This window comes from Crotalus tigris, unplaced genomic scaffold (genome assembly GCF_016545835.1).
Source record: "Crotalus tigris isolate CLP2741 ecotype Arizona unplaced genomic scaffold, ASM1654583v1 scf7180000024437.13266115, whole genome shotgun sequence".
Lineage (NCBI taxonomy): Eukaryota > Metazoa > Chordata > Lepidosauria > Squamata > Viperidae > Crotalus > Crotalus tigris.
In genome coordinates, this window is record NW_024100606.1 from 12,120,321 (window position 1) to 12,143,107 (window position 22,787).

Below are 22,787 nucleotides of genomic sequence, written 5' to 3' on the forward strand. Positions count from 1 at the left end.
CTCCCATGAATTTTCGAGTTATGAATGAAATGGGCAGGCTCCAATACATGCATAAGTAGAGGACTGTCTGTGCTGATCTCTTTCAGTTTGAAATCAAACTGAAACCACGTATACCAATCTTCAGTATTTATACTTTCAAAAATATTTGAATGCTTGTTAACTATCTTGTGTGGTAGAGTAATTAAGAATATACCTGCCCTCCCATCAGAATGGAACAATGTAAGTAAGCTTAGATGAATAATGTTCACATTTTTTGCTCTTTGGAATGTCTTTATTTCAAGAATAAATTGCATTTTCATTTGATTCAAAGAATGCATGTTGTCCTGAGATATACATTGAAATGGCAAGAAAATACAGTATCTTTAATGATCACTTCTTCCAGTTTATAGAGAAAACCTGCATTTAAACAATCCCACTGTATAAAACAAGAGAACAGCTCCATGTTACCTGAAATAAATTCATAAGCATTCTAATACTCTCCTTGATTACTTTTGAAGGCAAGAAAAAAATCCATGATATGTATTTCATATAGAAAGAAAACATGATGCAATGGTTGCTCAAAATATAGATTTCCACTGTAGTAAATCAAAGCAAGCTTCCCCAGCCTGGTGTACTTCTGAAAAAAGCAACTTAATGAATTAAATTCATTTGAACATGATTTTGCATTCTTTATTGCTAGTAAGATTACATAATTTAACTTTTTTCTATAGGAAAAAATCTTTCATTTTAGAAATTTAGTTTATTATTGCATAGTTCTAATATTTTGCATTGCTGCTGCAGATTATTCAAAGAAAATTGCATTGTTACTGTAATAGAAGTTTGCATTACTTATGCCTGGCTTATATATAACTCAAATACCACGTCCACTTCAATAATTCCTTTTAAGTAAGGATTTAATATTCAAATTTTCAGTAGATGTGGTATTATAAAAAAAATGACACTGTAATTCTAATACTTTTTCTACATCTGGGCTGTGGCCATCAATTTTATTATGTCTTGAAAAATCTGGAACAATTCCTTACAAAAATTTTCAGCATCTGTGTCTGGACATGACTTCCAAGCACTACAGGCAACAACAATCCTACCAGAGGAAAGATAGAACACAACTGTTTAGATAAATGCCATTAAAAAAAAATCATCACAGCATTTCAGTTGGTTATATATAAAGTACTGGGCACCTAAATAATCACAATGTTACAAGATACAATTACTACACATCCAAATCATGGGCAGGTGAATTTACGCTATAAAATTGGAATGAAAGAATCTCTTCAAGATACGTTTCACATTGAACTTCAACAACATGAAGAAATAATTACGTTCAAATTAGAGAAAAAAGCTTTGAAATGTTGTAGAGTGCTTTGTCTTATCACCAGTATTTCACAGAAAGTTTAGCTATCCTATTATATTCCTAAAATATTGCCCACCATATTATTCTTAATGTAAGCAGCAGATATAAAGAAAAAGACAAGAAATTATCATCATGAAATGTATAAACCTAGTTAGGAAGCTGAGTTTTTAAACTAAAATATGGGTCCATTCATATGAATTATGGTTTATGGAGTTAACCCTACTGTCTGAATTCACAATACTATAATGAACCAGTGAACTAATCACTCTGCTATATTCATACAACAGAATCACCAGTTTAGGTTAGTGAGTTACATGAAGGCATAAATAGAGTAGATCACATCACTGACAGAATTGATAAAATATTTCAGGAAAAAGAATAATCGTATTTAAAATTACATGGAAGAAAGTTAAGAGTGCTCACAAGTGTAGCTGTAAAATCAAGTTTTCATTAGTGAAATATAATAGTTGTCTCTCCCACACTGACACATAACTCAAAAGAAAACAGGTTTCAATTTTTACTTGGAATAATGTTAATGGTATTGTTACCTGTCATCTCTAATTCTGTAGATAATGCCATAACCGTGCTTTACCATTGGAACAACAGCTCCTGCAATTCTTGTGTACCCTACCAGGCTAGTTGAAAGAACAAAATTTCCACCTCCCCCACTGCAAATTAAAAGAACAAAACAAGGCATATAAAAATAAGATCAGGAGCAGAGTGAATAAATATAATTGCTTTCCCTGCTAAGAGTAGAGAACTTCACTGAAATAAATGAATGGGGTTCAAAGTGCTCAAACTGATATTATAAAGATTTCTGAAACACTTTTGTTAATGGGAAAAGTGAATTGCTTATTCCACAACAATAGTTTAAAAGAAGAGCAATTCCTTAGTCACTGGAAGCTGCTTGAGCAATGAACATTTGTCTCATCACTAAACAATTACTTGTCTATTTATCTTTTCAATTGCAATATGGGTTGTCACTTTCAGTGATAACATCATTTAGAAATTGTTCACAGTAACAACGGTGATGGAAAAAATAGCTTTATCCTAATCCCATCTTTTACAATCTTTGTCTATGAAGCACAGGAATGCTGAAGTAGGATCATAAGCTCAGCCACTGTTTAGCAAATGCTTTACTTAATGACATACTTGTTTGTACCAATTGTTGTTAACCAAGGACTACCTGTAAAACCTTATGTTCAGTTGGTGTAGAACAGTGTTGGCGAACCTTTTAGATACCAAGTGCCCAAAAACCGCCCTGCCCGCCCCTGCTCTGCCCTGCCCACCTGCAGGGCCACCTAACGCCTCCACAGCCCGCCGCAGATCGACCAGGCGGCCCTGCAATGCCATGTTGGCCACGCCCTCTGCCTGTGCCCCATAGCATCATCTGCGCATGATGGGGTGCGAGGGCAGAGTCTTATCCCTGCTGCCCGGCTACCATGTCCTGGGCTGCACTGCTCCATGTGGGTCGTGCCCAGGGGCGACTCTCCTCCAGGGAGACTGCTGGTGAGGAGGGGGCTATGGGGGGAGGCGGGGCTGGGCACGCGTGCTGCCTCTGGCACGCATGCCATAGGTTCGCCACCACTGGTATAGAATGATTTAATTCCAAAGGTAAGTCTAATATTTTTCAATACCTTCTAGTGAAAGCAGGATCTAAGAAGAGTTCTGGCATTGGAAGACTTTGCTCTCTGGCCAGGAGTTGGAGGCCTAAGAGATGACGATCAAAGCCTGTTTGAGAAATATAAAATTAATTAATAATGACAAAATACTCAATGACTTGGACAGAGTTTATTCCATTCAGCCTGTTAAACTTCTGAGAATAATAGAAAGAATGGTTGGAGAATTGTGCTGGATGGAAAACGATGCCAATTGAGAGCTTACAGTGTATATTAGATCTATGATCCTACTTAGCACTTTTATAATTAGAGCTGGAGAGGTAAGAAAACAAATCACAGCTTATGAAGAAAAAATACATTAATGCCAGGATTCACAGCTACTTCTAGATCAAGACTTACATATGGCCATACTTTTAGAGAAGGAGATTGGGTTGGAAAAAAAACTTTTATTTGTCATTTAAATATAATTAAAAATAAACAATACTATTACTCTCAAGAGGTAGACTTAAAAATTTCTCTCCTATTACATGAAAGATCAGTTTGATATTTTGATATTGTAGGATGCATCTCTTTGCTTCTGCAAGATTAAAAATATGTACCTCTTCCATTTTCACACTCTTTCATCAGTTTATTATGTCTTGCAAATGCTTTTAACATAAGGTGTTTTCTTTGGCCTTGCTGCAGAACACAAGAAAAACAAAATTATTCCACCCAAATTGCTTATATCTAAACATTTCTTCAGAAAATAGCAAAAGATAGTAGGAAAAAGGGCCAAGATGAATCAGCTGCGATTTGGGTCCTTCTATGCTTCAATTATTATGTATCAGACTCTTCCATTTGTTTGCCATAGAAGATAGGAAAGAGGTGTCTGCTACTAGGTGTTTCTTGCTGGGAATTGAAGCCCCACAAGATTAGGGAAAATTGCTCTTGAAATGTGAAGGATGATCTAGAACAGGGGTAGGCAACATTGGCTCTTTTAGGACTCGTGGACTTCAACTCCCAGAATTCCTGAGCCAACATAGCTGGCTCAGGAATTCTGGGAGTTGAAGTCCACGAGTCCTAAAAGAGCCAAGGTTGCCTACCCTTGATCTAGAAATATGTAATGTGATCATGTCCCAAATACATATCTAAAATTGTGTTTTAATATCTAAAACCATGAAAGGGGAAGCAGCTATTTTTTGCCAAGCATAATGTAAATAATGTGTACATGCACAATCAACATGAATAAATTTTTTTAATGCAAATACGTTATTTCCTCCAAGTAAAATAATCTAGGTATCAAAAATAACATGGTAAAACATAACTGTGCTTTAAAGAGAAATTAAAATATCCATGAGGATGAGATTATTTCTTATTTCAAAAGGGATGTACTGCAAGTTTTATTTCATACTGAACATGATTCCTTTAGTATCTGAACTTTCTCCCATGCTGAGAACTATGAATTCAGCTGATGAAATAATATATCATTATCAAGGTAAGATGGCATTTATCTCCACTAGATTTTGACCTTCTATTAAATACATGAGTAAAGAATTTGGAGGGTTATATAGAAATACTGAATACAAAATAAGGTCACAAATTTTTAAAGTCTCTTTAACTACAATACTCACAGTGACTGTAGGGTCTAGCATGGATTTACACCATTCAATTGCTTCAATGGTGCATGGCCTCATAGTTTCTGTCCGGCCATGATAAAATTGTCTGGTTGATGCAGTTTCATAACAGCAACCAGGGCTAGAAAACAAATGGTAGATCTATCACTTAACTCTTTTAACTTCTCAAAGAATAGAAATGTAAAAACCAAGTTGCTTGTTGATATAGCAATTTTTTTTTAACAAAAAAGTATGTGAAACAAAGTAGTTCCACTCTACTTTTTGAACCTTACTTAAAAAAAATGATTTATTTCATTTGGCGTACACAAGATACCTTTGTTTTTTTAAAAAAAGAAAATTGATGATATAATAAAATACAAACAGTATTAGATAAATGGATACAAACATGAAGCACAGTGCATGTAGGAACAGCAAAAAGACAAGAAATGAACAAATTAGATTTTTGGATTCAGTTTGTATTGCTGGCAAAAAAATATAAAAATAAAAGAGAAAGGAAGAAACGTATAAAAGGTATTTATTTGATAATTCTAAAGAACATGTAAAGTGTGCATACAGAAGATAAAATAATTTTCATCTATTTGTAAACTTGCAAAAAGTAATGATATACTCCATATGTATTTAACAAAATTAACAAAAATACATGTTTAAAAAATATTCTTACTGTCCATGACGTCTGTAATAAGTTAATTGGAGGGCAATCTGAACAAATGTATCAGGATGAAGGTGGTGTTTCCTAATCAGTGCTTTCCCAAAAGTTGTAAAAGCATAATTCACAAGCTCTAAGTCAGATGTCTGAGAAGAGAAAAATAATGAAATTTCAGAGAACCAATGGAGGGAAAATTTTATATTTTGAATGACACAGAACTGATAACATCTAGCAAAGATTCGAGAATCAAGACTTTAGAAATTCTGAGTGATGATTATTACCATACTATTGATAGAAACCTCTGGCTTATAACAATGCAAACTGTTATTCTAAATCAGTGTTTCTCAACCTTGACAATTTTAAGGCATGTGGACTTCAACTCCCAGAATTCCACAGCCAGCACTGCTGGCTGTGGAATTCTGGGAGTTGAAGTCCACATGCCTTAAAATTGTCAAGGTTGAGAAACACTGTTCTAAATCATACTTATTACCTGGAAGTATGAAAAAAAGTATAGTTCTGACTCCATGTCCTATATTTGAGGAACTGATACAAAATCTCTCAGGATGGATCTGGGCTGCAGTACAGGCAGACGGCAAACCAAATTAAGAAGTCACCAGCTGTGCATAAAAAGATTTCTCTTTTGCTTCATCCTAACTCACTTCACGTAATGGAAACAAAGGGAATGCACTAACATCAAGCATAAATATAAGACTTCCAAAAATTCATATACATACCTGCTTGTAATATTGCTCCTTTGCCCGAGCAATATCATTTAGCACCTTCTGATCCAAATTAAACACAAGCTCCTCTGGCCAAGGGATATTGCGTACTTTGTCCGATCCCTGTTTTGTATGAGATAAGGAGAGAACCATTCAATTTATCTGAGACAGGACGGAAGTTTTATCAATTGGAAAAGGATGGAACCACAATTAACAGCATACCTTCCATTTCCCTTCTGTTTCAATAATCTTAGAATCAATGTAAGAACAGGTGGTCACTAAAACCATGGCGTCAAAAGGAGCATGCTGGAAGATATGTATAAAATAAACATTACTCCATGGAGCAATAAATGATTTGAATCAATATCACATTTTTTTTCTATTACAACCATAGATAATCTATAATAACTGTTGGTCAAATTGAGTGGAGCCGATAGGAATTGTAATCCAATGGCATGTCACATGTCGCCCATCTGTTTTCAATGGTCTTTTTCAGAAGGATTGCTCATAATTTTATTATGTCAATGATATTTTTTATCTAATAGTTGAAATTGTAGCACAGAAACAAAATGAACAAATTCTTTTTAATATGTGATTTATAAATACATTATAAATACATTTATTGCTACATTTAAACAAACAGATATTTCTTAAGAATGGTTGTAATGTTTCTATATAAACACAAGACAAAAAAATGAGAAATGCAAAAAGTACAAACTCACATCACAGTTGGTTGCAAAACAACCATTTGAGAAGGCAATTATGTTATAGGATTTGTCTCCCCACCGTAAAGTTGGGTTCCCAGCTAGTGCCAATCTGGTTATCTAAATCAAGAATTAACATAATTAGTTTTGAAAGAAAAAAATTGTCACATTTGCCATTCAAAGACTGAAAAATGCTCACTAGGATACCCTACTTCTCATGTCTTCTGACATCACTGCAGGGCGAAGTGTGAGAGCAAGATCTCCATCTACTGTTGGGTTCCTCACCTCCAATACTATCTCCTACAGCAGTGGTGGCGAACCTATGGCATGAGTGCCAGAGGCGGCACTCAGAGCCCTCTCTGTGGCACACGTGTCGTCACCCCAGCCCCGCCTCCCCTCGCTATCCCCTCCACACCAGGCCCCCTGTAGGAGAGTCGCCCCCAGTACGGCCTGCCTGAAGCAGCGCAGCCAAGGACATGGCAGTCGGGCAGTGGAGACAAGACTCTACCCTTGCGTCCTGTCGCAAACAGATGATGCTGTGGGGCACGGGTGGAGGGTGTGGCCACCATGGCGCAGCTAGGCTGCCTGGGCGATCTGCGGCAGGCTGTGGAGGTGGTGGATGGCCCTGCAGGTGGGTGGAGCGGGATGAAGGTGGGGCAGTTTTGGGCACTTAGTCTCTAAAAGGTTCGCCATCACTGTCCTACAGCATCTTCAATTTGATCATCACTTTTAAAATTGCTGTCTATAGATACCAACCAGGAATGCAACATTGCAGCCTAGCAGCCAACAGTACCCTCTTAATGCCAAAGAAGACCGTTTAGAATACTGAGGCTGCTTTTTTTGAGAGGGGGAGTACTTTAGAAAATTCCCAAGAGGAAAATGAATAAACAAACTTTGTAGGCACATATTTTAATTTTCAAAACTTCCAAAATCTATCTCCCAAACTGCCCAGGCTTCATCCATATTTATTATGCTGCCCTTAGTAAATTACCGATACAAGCCTAATATAAAACTGCACTCTTATCCATGTTTAAAAGGGAAGGAGTCAATAGATGTCAATAGATTTTAAACAGATGTCAAGCTGTCCAATGCTAGAAAATTCAGAAAACAAGAACCACTTGGATTTCTGGAATGATATTCATTGCTAGTTTAATAACAAAATATAACCCACCAAAATGATTGTGGAGATGGACTTAGTTCCTTGGAGAAGCTTTTTGGTATACCATGGTTTTCCCTAAATATTTTCCCACATAACCATCAGGGAGATAGCACTCAAATTATTTTGACTAATATGAAAAACCAAAGTAGGGTTGGAATTGATGATTAGATGGAAGACCACATGGAAATACCAGGCTATAGGCAAGACTGGGAAGTTAAAAAAAAAAAAAAACCTTATAGAAGCCGACTGCGATTCCTAGTAATCCTTGGCTGATGATTACAACTGGGACCAGAATCTCAGTTGTTGAGCAAAGTGAGCATGAAGTGAGATATCACATGACATTTTCCTCAATGACATCATTCAAGTTGTGGTGTCATTAAGCAGATGGAATCTGAGGTAAGGCTTGGCACATATTACAGAGCCCATCAGCATAGGAAACCTACCACAGTCCACAAGGCCTTGGTCACTACAAGGCCCACTGGTGTGCAGAAACTGCTGCATATTGGGAAGCCTGGGACTGTTTTCCCCTGCACTAGGCTCAGAAGGCCATGGTTGGTTACAGGGCTGACAAGCACGTACAAAGTGACCCCACTTACTTTGCAGTTTTTGTGTAGCTTCTGATAGGCCTGCCCACCCTATGCAAAGCGTGACCTTCCTACCAAGACTGCCTCAAGCCATTCAGCAAGCAGGTACTATTCTCGTGATAGTTTAGAAGGCTCCTTCAAGTGGGTGTTGAGTCCTATAACTAGCCCAGGCTTCCAGGGTATGATGGGATGGAGAGTAGGCCTGACCTGTGATTAGCTGTAATTAGATATGTTGTTCGATAACTCCAAATCCTTTTGCTTTATAATATAACAATGCTAATTAGAGTCAGTTAAATATAATTATTTTCTTAAAACTGAGCAGACTAGTAAGGCTGGCGTCGACTTCAATTCTTTAAATACCTCTGTATAATCTTCAGGTGTAGCTTGAGGCTTTGAATCATCTAGACATATTACAAATAAGCTACTCTGTATTGTTTCCAAGAGAGAGAGGTTCTTTGGATGAAGTCTGATAAGATAATCACGTGTCTAAAAGGAAAAAAAAACAATTATTAAAATAAAACATATCAATCTGCACCAAATGTCTCTTTAAAAAAATTCACACCTTTGCCCATGAGATTCTGTCTTCAGATGTTAAGGCAGCCAATCCTGGCCCTTCTGGTTCGTTCTCACATTTCTTCTTAATGTAGGAAAGTTGCCTGCAAATAATGTAAGTCAAAAATACTTAGCACTTCCAATGCAAACTATCATGCAAGACAAATCTTTTTGGTTTTTTTGTTAAGCCAGCATTTCAAGTAATGAAGACTGAAAATAAAACAAGTTTCCAGGTCCTTATTAACTAAACATTCACAATTTCTGTAAGTTATTTATCAAATATCAGCAGTACTACAGATAAGATTAAGATAAGAAGACCTAAAAAGAAAACACTGAATTACAATCATTTAGTAAGAATGCAATCTGTATTTACCACAAAATGAGTAAAAAATATATGTAGAAACTATACTTAAGTATACATAGAAGCAATTTAAAATAATATCTGATAAAGATTAATTCAAAGCTGACTATGCAGCATCGCCCTCTTAGGTTTTATACAGAAACCCCTAAATTCCCTCAATCTTCATTGACTACTTCTTCTATAGAGCATATTTGGAATATCAGTATAAATATAATTAATGTCAAATTTGTATAGACTAGCAGATTGTTTTAGAATGTATTCTAATCATACCTAAAAAGCTCTGGTGGGCTCAGAATATGACCATCATGTAAACTATTGAATTCAAAAATCCTGCCTTGACACAACACTATCAAATGAGATGGACATTCACCTTCATTCTCTGGAAGAAAAAGTTTAATTCATTAATACAGACATTTGTATAATCTTCATGAAATGCTTCCTAGGATGATGAGACACACACAATAACTTTTGCTGTTATTAGCCATGTAGGCCAGCATATTGGAGACTTCCGAGACTAATTTTCTGCATAGAAATGTAGCAGCATAGTTTGTCCACTGTTTTTATTGACAAAGGGACATGCTCTTATAGTATTTTTAATTTTCTGGAGGGCCCTATTATTACGTTACAGACTCATTGTTTATTCATTGCTTGAACTTCTTCACTACAGTGTTAGAGGCACTAGTTGCCATGGTGCTGGTGATCATACATAGGACCAGTTGCAATCATGTCCATCAACAATTCTGGAAGCTAGTATCTATGGCATGAAATCAAGAATGGACATCAGCAATTGCCACTTCTTGTTAAAAAGTCTAGGCACTCACCACTCAACTGAACAGTAGCCACTGTGGAAATGGAATGGCAAGATTGCTACAAAGACTGCCAGCAAGCTCATCATATAAAAATGCTCTCCATAGCACCTTGACTGGGACAGAACAAATTAAGCCAATACACATTTGTGCTACATTACAGATTAGAGGAAAATGTGTAAAAGCAGCTTGCCTAGTGATCCACAAATATTATTATCCTGCTATGCATTTTTATTGAAGAGTGAAAAATTATTCAGTCCTTTTAGTATTTTTCACAGATATCTTACTAAAAGGAATCAGACTATTTGTCTCCAGATATCCATACTACACACTAAATCTTGGATCAAATTGTACTCTTCTGTACTGTAATGAAAGCAATTATTTCCAATGAACTCTTATTTTATATTTGTTTATAGTGCCCTCTGTAAATTATGGAGTGGTATATAAGCCTAAATGCTGTTGCTATTGCTTCTAAGGTTTCTACTAGGTTTTACTCCCAAGTTTATGGTTTAGACTGCAAATTAAGCATACCTGTCGATCATCCATATATATGGGATAAACATTATATACACTACATTGTGGCCACTTTCTTTGATTCATAAAGATATATCATTTACCTGTTCTGAAATAATTAGTAATGGAATCTTGAACAATGCCTGGCACCTTGCAAGTGCAAAAAAGCATTCGAAACTGATCCATGTCCAGGGGCTTATTGCCAGATCTATGTACAGCCACCTTTTCCCTATAAGATAATTAATATATAAGTTATTGAAGCTGCGTGGATAAGCATAGATTTATAACCAAGATCCAAGCCAGCGGTTCCCAACCTTTTCTTAAGTATTGATTTTCTATTTTTACATTTAAGTATTTAAAAAGCAACATGGTGGCTGGGTTAATCGATAATTCAATAACATACAAAAATCTTTAGTATAAATCTCAAGCTACCACATCAAATATTTCTCTCTTTTTCCTTTAATATCTACTGTCTCATATTTGAACTAATACAGTTCTTATTATATCAATTAAGTAAAAATAGCATTGTTATATTTATCAATAAATTTTTAGCTTATACATATCCTAGTTACTTTAACGTTCAATCTTTATAGACAATCAATGTCTGTAATTAGTTTTTCCCAATTTTTAGTTTCCCATCAATATTTAAATTTAACATTTAATATTAATAATTTCCAAGTTTTAGGTAACCAAAGTTTCCTTTTTCACAATTCATAACAAAGTCTAATATTCAAGATCCATATCTTATCTATCTGAGAATATTCTATTTCCCACCAACTTACATCATCTAGTTAATAATACAGTATAACATCCTTATTTTCAACTAATTTCCAAATATCTGGTTTTCTTCCTTTGCCAACTCGCCTTCCATGTCAGTGCTTTTAAGTCATCAAATAGATCTCCCTCTGTTGTTATATATATTATCTGAAATAAAAGAGACCATCCAGTTGCCATTTTTTTGGAAGGTCTAGTGAATCGTCTATTATTCCAGATCCCCATAGTTGTCCTGATATCTTGGTCTTCCCTTTGGTCTGTTCTTCTTATAGCTCCTCAAGTTTCTTCTGGTTTATATAGAAAGTCTTTTCCATTTTCAGTGTTGTCAGTCCCTTTTCTGGATTTTCCATTTACTGTATTTGTTGGTCAGTTGAATCCTCTATCATAGTATTTAATTGTTCCACTTCTTCTGTTATGTTCTGCGTAGTCGATTCTTTAATTGTAGTCAAAATTTGGGTTCGTATATCTAGGCTGACATCTTGTTCTTTTCTGTAGCATCTTATTTCATCACAAGCTGAAAGAATGGTTTATGTATTGCTTTCAACATAAAAAGAATCTGTTCCTGGTCTTCATTCATATTCTCTTAATAGTGTGTTAAATTGAGAGCTTTAAAGTCAGAGAATGAAAATAATTTTATAACTGAGTATAGAACACAGCTGAGCTTCTCATAACTGATATTTGTCAAGGTTGAAAAAGTCTTATCTGTAGTCAGGGCTTCAAGCCAAGTCTCCTTTAGACAATAACAAATTGTAATATCAAACTTGGTCACAAAATGTCACCAATGCCGTTTAAGGTTTTTTAAGTCCAAAATTTTTATAATCCTTTTTCCAATTTTATTTCTTTTTTGTAAATAAAAACCAAAGTCTTCAGTAAAGATAAGAAATCTTTTGGTCCCCAAATTTTAGAAGCATATAAATCCAGTTAGATTAAGGTTATTCTTTCAGTGTTTTAACTCCCCTGGACAGTCAGCCACCACTATTCTTAGAGGGTGGGATAGAAGTTCCCTTCCCTCTCTCCTCACAGGGGGGAAGATACTTTGGGCAACTTTTACAGGAGAAGAAAATACTTAGGATTGAAGAGAGGTTCAGATCTCACCCAGTCTCATCCGCACTGCTTTAGAAGTCTCTGGTGGCAAGTTTGACTTCGGCTGTCTGCAGCCTAGTGACGAGCCATATTTCTATGGCCGGTCTTTCGTCCACCGGTTTGGAGGGCTGGCCCAGATTGAGCAGCCGGGCTACCACCCTCCCATGATCAAGCAGGAGTCCCCTCCTTGTTTGTCGCCCCTACAGGGCGACTCTCGACCCTTTCCAGGGTCCTCCAGCGGAGCGAATCCAAACCCGGAAAATGGAGCTCGCCTTCCAGCGGCCACCACGATGGCAAACTGGAAGCCGGTTCCCAATCTTTTCTATGTCCCGTACCCCTAGAATGTTTCTGATATATTCTCACACACCTTACAAAAGTTCAAAATAATGGAAACAAATTGTGCATATACAGTATGATTTTGAAATTTCTAAAGCTATGTTTTCGCACCCCCTGGAATATCGTCTCTCATCCTGGTTGGGAACCTCTGATCTAAGCAAATGTTATATTTCAATATGTTTCAATACTATATATTCTGAAGGCCTATGATGTCTTTCCATATAATGTGACATAGACAAGACACTCAAGTCACAACTATTTATCCTTTTAAAAGCACTACAGAAATGCTCAGGCTGTTATGTTTATGCTTTACTATAAGCAGTGGCACTTATTCCAGAAGCTTTAATTTGAAAGAAGACAGTAATGTGCTTGGATTTTTTTTCCCTGTTAGAGTTTCAATAGTGTAATTTTATATACGTTAAAAATAAATTTGAGTTTTTGGAGACCTGCACCAATTAACCAGATATAAAATTCTACTCTAAATATTAGCAATATTAAGATCTCATAATAACCATACATAGCTATAATTACTATATTGTGATTTTATATTTCTTACTTTCTCATTTGTTCGCAGAATTTCAAGGTGTGCCAAACATTTATGCATCCTCTTTCTATCTGAGTCCCTTCTTCAATTGGCCAATAATGTTCAAGAAAAGAGCCTGGTCCTCCAAAATTATGATAGATTTGTGTTGATAAACGGGTTTCAAGATAGGTTGCATTCAGCCACCATTCTTCCAACTGAAAAAGCAATTAACAGCAAAAGGAATCCTTAACATAGTTATTTTTAAGTTCAGGTTCTATTCCATGGCTGACATTAAAAGCACAACACAAAGCATTTGGTACAGCAAAGAAATGTTACATATATGATGTTCAAAAAGCAACCCTTCACTCTACACTACACTACAGAACAGTAAAACTTAAAATAATTTCAGATCTGTTCAAAGGAAAAATATTTCGAGTGCTATTTAGAAAAGCAAAATTTGCTATTGAATTAGATTCTATTATTATTATTTTTATTCTGACATTCAATATCATAGGGACTAGAACCAAAACTAGATTCTACTCAGACAAGGAAATATTACAGTAACTACAATGGCTGGATTAATATATTATAATAGATAAAGCATTGCTTATACATGAGAAAACATGTTAAGTCAAACCAACAAGCCCACATTATGTAATGTGTGAACACTGCCAATATATTCTTATTATTATAATACACAGTGACTGGGAAAAATGGCTTTCTTTAAAAACATACCCAATTTCTCTTCAATGTAGCTCTTTTAAGTAATTTTTTATGCAGTTCCTTTCCAATGCCATTCTCAAATCTTCTGACTATGTCCCGAGTTCTTTGATACTCTTCTTGATTTAGGAAAGGTTTCACTGCACAATATAGATGGTTGAAAATATGTTTTAAACACATTCACTTCTTTACTTCAAGCAGCATTAAGGCTTCATCATTACTATAAAACAGGTTTCAAATAAAAAACAAAACTTCTAAAAATCATATATCATTTGGAATTTATTTCTAGCTCTCAAACAGAAATAGCTACAGGTCATAAAGGTATAGGTTTCCCCTGTCCAGCCGTATCCGACTCTAGGGGATGGTGCTTATCTCTGTTTCTTAGCCAAGGGAACCAGCATTGTCTGAAGATTCTTCCATGGTCAAGTGGCCAGCATGAATATATGCCAAAGGTGCACAGAACGCTGTTACCTTCCCACCAAAGTGGAACCTATTAATTACTTGCATTTGCATGCTTTTAAACTGCTAGGTAAGCAGGACGTGGGACAAGTAATAGGAGCTCACCCATTGTGTGATGCTCATGTCTTGAACCAGGCTGTCAGCTTTCTAACTGACAACTCAGCATCTTTAACCACTGATTCATCATATTTGCCTTTTGTAGCTTTTTCTTTTTTAACTGGTTTGTAAGATAAACATTGTAACCTGAACATGTATATCAGTTACCTCCTTAATAACTGAATGTTTGCTTTCTAAAATTGAAATGATAACCTACCCAGAAATCCTATTTTATCTAGCATTTCAATTAGCAAATTCCCATACAGGACTTTACAGATATAAGTCCAAGTTCCAAATAAAAGAATGTGTTAGGCACATTTTACAGAACACAGAGAAGAGTTATTAGAAATTTGGAGAGGATTGCTTATAAAGCATACATGTCTTTATAGGGGCACTGATTAACAGCTTTTAGCAACAGCTGGAACAAAATTGTGTTTGGCAAAACTAAAATTTTAGTCCATTTATAATAATTGCTACAACAGTTAGAAATTAAAACCATCTTAGATTTAAAATAATTAATTTTCAGTTTTTTATAACAATACGTTGCAAGGATTCACAGGCTCTGCCATTGCAAATCTTAAGATTATGACAAAATGACTTTATTCAAGGTAATGTTAAAGCCCCAGCCTAGAAACCAGGAGATTATGAGTTATAGTTCTTCCTTAGGCATGAAAACTAGCTGGGTGACTTTGGGCTTAATCACTCTCTCTCTCACCTCACAGGGCTGCAGTTGTGAGGAAAATAGGAGGAGGAAAGAGGGTTAGGAAAGTTCACTTTCTTGAGTTACTTACAAAAATATTAAAACAGGACTTTAAAAAAATCTAAATAAATAAAATTTCTTAGTATAAAAAGAATGCAGATGGAATTGTAACCTAACATAGGGTGAAACTCATTTTTCAGTAGTTTTTAACTACGGAGTCTATATACAAATTAAATAAAAATTGTGCAAGAATACATTCCTGATACCCTTCAATACAGGAATTAAGCAGTGGGATTTCTTATGATAGTACAGCTAAGAAACATGAAAGTGTTCTCATATATTATTATCAGCCATAGTAAACACTGATCAATAGAAAAGATTGCTAGTTTCCTCCCCACCATACTCTAGAGCAGGGGTGTCAAACTGCCGGTGGGCGGGCAGGACACATCATCTGGAAGCCACGCCCACTCTTTTGCCAGCAATGGCAAAATCGTCCTGATACATTGCGCAATGTCATGTGATGTCACAAGTTTGACATGTTTGCTCTAGAGATAGAATCAAAAGCAATCTTCAAGTCAATGAAAGCATCATAATGTACGTACCTGCATCAAGATATTTCGTTAGGGATTCATCAAGAGGAGGAACAGGCAGTGAAGGCAAGGAACTCTGATATTGAAACATACGTTCTTCAGAAGAATCAGTTAACTGGTTTTCCATTGTGTTGATCTATGGCAAATAATATTTTTCATTTTGACATTTGTATTAATGCAAATTGCTTATCTTTTAGTCTTTACATCTTGTATATTTATGTATGACAGCAAAAGAGGAAGAAACATTAGTTTATGTTTGCATGGCTTTCATGTCCAGGGAAACATAGTTTAACCAATTCTAATTATTCTGTTACTTAAATATATACACAGTTCCTCTACCTGTTCAGCTTTTTTATACAATAATTAAAATTTGCTTTACTTGTATTAGTGTTTAATATGGACTTGGTTACAGTAGCAATGAATGCATTATTGGTAACTTGGAAGAACAGGTAAGGGATATATCATCTTGGAAAAAAAATCTAACTATATAGTCACTAGGAATCAAAAATTACTTGATCACACATAATCATCATAATCAATCATCATTAAGAGCGCTATGTAGGATCAGACATCTACATCTACAATTAGCTTCCAGAAAACAGACAATACTCCTTGCAATTCTTTAAAATTTTAGAAGACTATACAACTTTCCTCTTTTGCAAATTAACAAATCAAACGGCTTTTTTCAAAAAATCGAATTCAATATTAATCCTGCTGTTATAGTTAAAAAGTTCAAAGTCACATCTCTGAGGTATGAGAGATCATATTTCAACAGGTCTGCAAATTGCACAGTATTTGATTAAGAAGAACAATGGTTCAAAAATATATTTAAACAAGCATTTTATCAAAGTCTTAACTGGAAGAATACTTAACTATTTGAACTGCGTATGCTGTTGTTTTTCTATTTTTCCTATTTTTGTATAAACTTACATGAAGATACAATTTAATCGCAAAATAACATAGTCTTTGATAATGCATTTTCAAGTGTCTTTGGAATTCATTTTTCCCTTTATTTTTTGCATATATTAAAAATAATTTTAAAATATTTTTCTTACTGTCAATCTACTGTTAGTGTAAATATTATAAAAACTGCTACAGAAAATTGGCTAGGAACTATGATTTTTATAATATAGTTCTATTAAGTATTTACACTATTTTTTTTAATGAGTTGCAAAGGTTTACTATAACTGCTCTTTTCATTATTGCTCTATTCCTGCTCTTCTCTATTATACAATTTCAGATTCTCTGCATCCTCCAAGTTAGGCTTTATGTCTCGCTGGTTTAAAACTACTAAATTCCCCCTATCCATTTTCTGTTATTTTCTTCCTAATTTCAAACCTGGAGTGTATGTCAAATTTAATATTGTTTTTGTAAGCCAAAGTTTCAGAGCATGAATAATTTTCTATAACCCAAAAATTCAGAAAAAATATCTAGAAATTCTAGGAGCAGTTACTGAAAAAAAAGCATTATTCCTCTAAAACATTGCATCCTGGTCAAATACACACACTATGTTTTAAAGCAGGGATGTCAAACTGCCGGCCCACGGGCCGGATGCGTCATACCAAAACCACACCCATCCCAGCTCCGGCAATGGGGAAAAAGTCATGACACATCACATGACATTGTGAGTTTGACACCCGTTTTAAAGCATTTACCTTTATCCAGAATAGCTTTAACATGCTGCAATTCATAAAAATACCTTAATCAAATACTCTAACTCAGTGGTTCTCAACCTGTGGGTCGGGACCCCATTTGGGGTCGAACGACCATTTCACAGGGGTCACCAAACAAGTCTGTCCGCCATTTTTTCCCCTTTTTCTTTGGCCATGCCCCTGGCACCCGGTGATGTATAAGTGGTTGGGGGTCACCACAACATGGGGAACTGTATTATGGGGTCGCGGCATTAGAAAGGTTGAGAACCACTGATCTAACTGGTCTTGTATTATAGCCACAGCTGGGGGCACAAAATACTATTTTATGGATTTTGTAAATTGCAATTACTATAGAGTAAGAATGTGCATATTCTGGTTTTTGTCCCCAATTTGAGCTACATGCTCAAATTAAAGGATGTGCCATAGTGTTTTCAGCAATATAATGCATTTATATTAGAAGAAACCTTTGCCCCAATTCTCTTCATTCCCTTTGTTTACCAGCAATGCATTCCACAGCCCTACCCAGTTTGACTGCTGCTTATCATGGCACATTAAAAGAAGTTCAGATGCGCTTTTCCAGGCGAATTAGAAAAAACGCCTGTGGTATTACAGCTGGACTTATTCTGCCACATTATTACAATGTAAAGGGTGAAAACATTAAAAAAAAAACCACTTGCTGAGACTGGTATTCATTCAAAGTTCCCCCACTTTGTGTCTTCCAGACAGATTAATCTTTAATCGCCAATCCTGGTTTAGGATGAGGGTTGATGAAAAAAACATACTTGGAGTGTCTCATATTGGAAAACACAATCTCAGTATTAACCTAATTGATCTCATGAACTTTCTGGGAATCAGTTCAGTACAAAATTTCTTAAACCTGTTTTCTCTCAGGATCCCTTCCCACTTTTAAAAATTATGAAAAATTCCAAAAGAGCTTTGGTTTGCATGGGTTATTTAACACTGATATTTATCATATTAAAATTTTAAACTGATCCACATTTGCCGCCACTTCTCACTACTCTTCAATGGGATTTTAATACGACTGGCAAATAATTTTGATTTCGAAGCCCAGTAGAGGTTCTTGAGTGCTCGCTTTATGCATGCATGCATGTATGTATGTAAAAAACACTTATCTATCCTGTAGGGGAGGATCACATATTTTTAAGGAAAGTGGTGCCTTTATATTTTTTCCATAGTAAATATTGTCAATAGAAGAGAATTAAGTTTTAAGGACGGAATATTTATATTCAACAACGCCCAGCGTTTTTCTGTGTACCAGCAATAAGGGCATGAAGCTCCGTCTCTGAGCTTTCATGCAAAGTTAAGCGTTTTTGTTTCAGCAAACCGAAAACGCTCTACTAGGTCCAGTCCCCGGAAGCTGGTGGCCTGGAGAGCGAGAGTTTAAGGCGAGGGCAGAAAGAAAAGTAGAGCAATAACCACCTCCCTTTAGCCAAAGGGGCCCTGGAGAACTAAGGTAGGGCCGACAACAACAGTCTTTCCCCGCTCGCAGTCTCACTCACGGCTTGGCGCTTCTCGGGACCCCCTCGCCTGCTCAGGTCAGACCCTTCCGAGCTCCTCATAGCCCCCCCTCATCTTGCTTCATTACCCACACCGCGCTCGTCAGTCTTCTGCGAGGCCTTTCGACGCGTCTCCTCAAGTTCAGACCAAACAGTGGCTGAAGAGGACGCAGCAACTCAACTCCTCTGCTCCCTCCTCCTCCTTTTGAGATCCTCTGCTCTGGACTTATGCGCTACATTTAAACTCACACGAAAGGAAGGCGAGGAGGAAGCGCCGACTCCTGGCCCTTCCCTCTTCGGCGGGACCAAAAGGGAGGGGAGAGGGCTTTCAAAGTTTCTCCGGAGCCCAGGGAGAGGCACAGGTTACGGATGCCGCGCTTTCGGCTTTAGTCGCCTGAATGGGGGTAGGGTGTAACTGCAACATTCATTTTGTCCACGACAACGTTTCTCAACCTGACTAACTTTAAGATGTGAGGATTCCAAATCCCAAAATTCTCCAATTAACGCATGTTGGTGAAGGATTCTGGGAGTTGAAGTTCATGTATCTTCAAAGTTGCCCAAGTTGAGAAACATTGGTCTACTCTAGGACGGTCTAGGCTCATTTCAGCCAGGAATTGACAAGTCCAACCTTCCTGATTTTAAATTCTGTCAGATGATGGATCACCTGCAATCAATCTCTGCAGACTTAGCAAGAACAAGCAAGCAACATTCTCATTAGAGAGCACATGATTTTGGGTGCTCAATTAATGTTAAAATTACAAAAGCAAGGAGGCTTGGATCTTGGAACATCATAATTTCAGCTGGCATACATCAGTTAAATAACAAATCATATCCATCTAAACAAAACTGCTGCAAGGTTTATTTTATTTATTATATAAATTTATATGGCACCCAACTAACAAGTAATTCCGGGTGGCTTATAACTCAACAATATATACTCTCTTCTCATAGCAGTTGCAATACAATTATTATTAGTTATTATAGAATTTATTAAAAACTGACCCCAGAATGAAAGTTGAAGCAGTAATAGGAATACAGATGTCCATCAAAAGTACAAATAGTCCTTGAACTGTGACCATAATTGTGCCCAAAATTTCTATTGCTACGTGAGGCAGTAATTAAGTTGTGCCTCATTTTACAACCTTTATTGCCACAGTTGTTAAGCAAATCATTGCAATTAGGTGAATCATGCACTAATTAAGTGAATCAGACTTCCCCCATTGAGTATGCATGTCAGAAGCCAGCTGGAAAATTACAAATGGTGATCACATGACTCCAGGACAAATAAACTCTCCTAAATCCATGCCAGTAGCCAAGCACTGGAGTTTTGATCACATGGCCACAGAGATACAACAATAGTTATTAATGAAAACCTGTCATAATTAATTTTTTTACTGCTGTTGTAACTTCAAACAGTCACTAAGTGAATAGTTGTAAGTCGAGGTCTACCTGTAAGACATGTCCTCTTTTTGGCCTCATGTTGTCCATCCAAGAGGTATAACATTGAAATCAAATATTAGGCTTTTTACCCTGCCAACTGGATTGTTTTTTCAACAGTAGTCCTGCAAACGTTTATGTATTGTGATATAGTAAATTGTCTGCTGCTTTCTTTTCTGTCAACTTACTCAATAATTTAAATTTAAGTTATTTATTTTCTGATTCCAGTAGTGGCTTCAATCCAGCTCTTTCAAATCTACAATCACCATAATCTATAGATCAAATGAGTTACCATATGTGTGTATGGTGAAATTTACAAAGCTCAGTGTTGTGGAATCTATGTTATAATTAGCATATGTTCTTGAAAAATTAAAGAGCCAGTTTGACCAGATTGTTAAGGCACCGGGTTAGAAACCAAGAGACTAAATTCTCTAGGCATGAAAAATGGCAGGGTGACTTTTGGTCCAGTCATTCTCTCTCAATCCCTATTGAGCTCAGTCAGTTCCTGTTGCAATCAATGGACCAACACTTGATTGGTTTAAAAACATGGATCCTGCATTTGTGAAAAAATGCTAGAAATTTTGTTTTTGAAAATAAAGATTGGAAAAATACAGATAGTCCTTGACTTGTAACCACAACTGAGCCAAAAAATTATGTTGATAAGGAAGGCAGTTGCTGCATTTTACGACAGTTGTTAAGTGAGCCACTGTAGGTAATAACATAGTTGTTAAGTGAATCTGGTTTCCACGCTGACCTTATGAGAAAGTCACAAAAGGTGGTCACATGACCCCAGGGTATTACAACCATCATAAATATGAGCCAGTTGCCAAGAGTTCAAATTTTGATCAAGTAACCATGAGGATGCTGCAATGGTAGTAAGTGTGAAAAATGGTCATAAATCACTTTTTTCAGTGCCATTGTAACTTTGAGGAGTAACTAAATCAGGAATGCCAAACTAAATTTCATTGAGGGCCACATCAGCATTAGATTGACTTCAAAGGGCCAGTTACATGTAAGACTATATATATCCAGGGCTTTTTTTCTCATAGAACGCCCAGAACGGAGTTCCAGCACCTTTTTTGGATGGAACCTTGTAGGGTAGGCAAAGTGGGTTGTATGACATGTGTCATACAACCTTTTTTGTTTTTTGTTTTTTTTTTTTAGGAAAAAAAGCATGGTATATATCATATTAGTTCAGGAGTGCTTTAGGTCTAAGACACGGGCCCAACAGGATTAACTTTTCAAATATGAACAAATATTTCAAATAAATTTGCAAAAACAAATTTAAAACAAAGGAAAAACATAAGCTATTTAGATCTCTCTCTCATGCCATTTTGTCCGAACTGGATGTTTGGCATCTTTTTTTTGCCTACAAATTCATTCCTGTTTGAGGTTGGTTCAGGTTTCTCGACTAGCTTTGGCCCTGGCTTGGTGCATGTGTGAGCCTCCCATCTCATGTTTTCTCATGTCTCTGGGGAAAAATCTACGAGGTGAAAGGCTGCTTGTGGGAAAATGCAACACAGATGAAGGAAGAGTAGGAAGGAAAATGGGCGAGACAGGAAGGGTGAGAATTGAAGAAACACACAATCTGAGCTCCTTCCCTCCATTCTCTTTCTTTCCATCGCCAGCCACTCGCTCTCAGGCAGAGGGTACTTTAGCCATGCCCGCCCACCCCTGCGGCACTGCTGTCACACAGCTCCAAGCATTGGAGAAATCCTGCTGCCTGTCCTTTGCTAGCGCTGCTGCCACTGAAGAGACACTGGAAAAAGCGAGGAGGTAACTACTCAATCACCACTGCAGTTTTGGTCTACGGGCCTTGAGTTTGACATATCTGCACTAATGCACTGTTGTAAGTCGAGGACTACCTGTGCTGCATTTGAAAAAAAACCCCAATCTTTCTGATACTAGAAAAAACTATTTCATATCCATGTAGATCTAAGTACAATTTTGCAGAATTTTTTTTGCTGTATTTTTTTGTGGCAGATGCCAAGAAAATTAAAAAGTTATTGTTCCCTACTCCCCGTTTGTTCTCTTTTTCAATTGTACATGTGCTGTTGAAGAATCTGGTAACCTTAAATAGATCCTATTAAAACACTGCATTTTACCTAAGATCTAGATAAAGCCTGAATTACATCATAAATCATGGGTCCAAAATGGGTGCAACTATTTCTGACATTTCTGCTTTGCAAAATGAATAAATTATATTAGGCATGTCAGGCATAAAAGATTAAGTCCACATGTGAAGGTTCAGTTAAATTGACATCACTAAAGCA

The 22,787-nt window shown here is 36.5% G+C and overlaps 1 protein-coding gene across 4 annotated transcripts; it reads right to left on the reverse strand.

Moving 5' to 3' along the window:
• Positions 1–249: 249 nt before the first annotated feature.
• CROT (carnitine O-octanoyltransferase) lies at positions 250–19,462 on the reverse strand. 4 transcript variants are annotated; one of them, XM_039331467.1, is made up of 17 exons: positions 19,327–19,462; positions 15,921–16,044; positions 14,079–14,203; positions 13,377–13,558; positions 10,732–10,856; positions 9,579–9,687; positions 8,958–9,051; positions 8,756–8,881; positions 6,671–6,772; positions 6,171–6,254; positions 5,964–6,071; positions 5,245–5,375; positions 4,581–4,704; positions 3,570–3,648; positions 2,989–3,082; positions 1,900–2,019; positions 250–1,081 (listed from the first exon to the last, which is right to left on the reverse strand). In XM_039331467.1, exons 2-17 carry the CDS (start codon positions 16,033–16,035, stop codon positions 961–963), a joined length of 1,839 nt encoding a protein of 612 aa, XP_039187401.1. In that variant the 5' UTR covers positions 16,036–16,044; positions 19,327–19,462; the 3' UTR covers positions 250–960. The 4 variants fall into 4 exon arrangements, with proteins under 4 accessions (XP_039187401.1, XP_039187400.1, XP_039187399.1 ...); XM_039331466.1 differs by lacking the exon at positions 19,327–19,462 and adding an exon at positions 19,171–19,320; XM_039331465.1 differs by lacking the exon at positions 19,327–19,462 and adding an exon at positions 19,167–19,320.
• Positions 19,463–22,787: the final 3,325 nt, after the last annotated feature.

Excerpts from the sequence above, each read along its gene's own strand:
- CROT (XM_039331464.1), bottom strand. The coding sequence starts at position 19,140 with ATGAGGAGCTCGGAAGGGTCTGACCTGAGCAGGCGAGGGGGTCCCGAG. Across the intron at positions 6,773-8,755 it reads CACCTGAAGATTATACAGAG|ATAACCAGATTGGCACTAGC; the intron begins GTATTTAAAGAA and ends TTCTTGATTTAG. Across the intron at positions 3,649-4,580 it reads TGCTAGACCCTACAGTCACT|CAAGGCCAAAGAAAACACCT; the intron begins GTGAGTATTGTA and ends TGTGTTCTGCAG.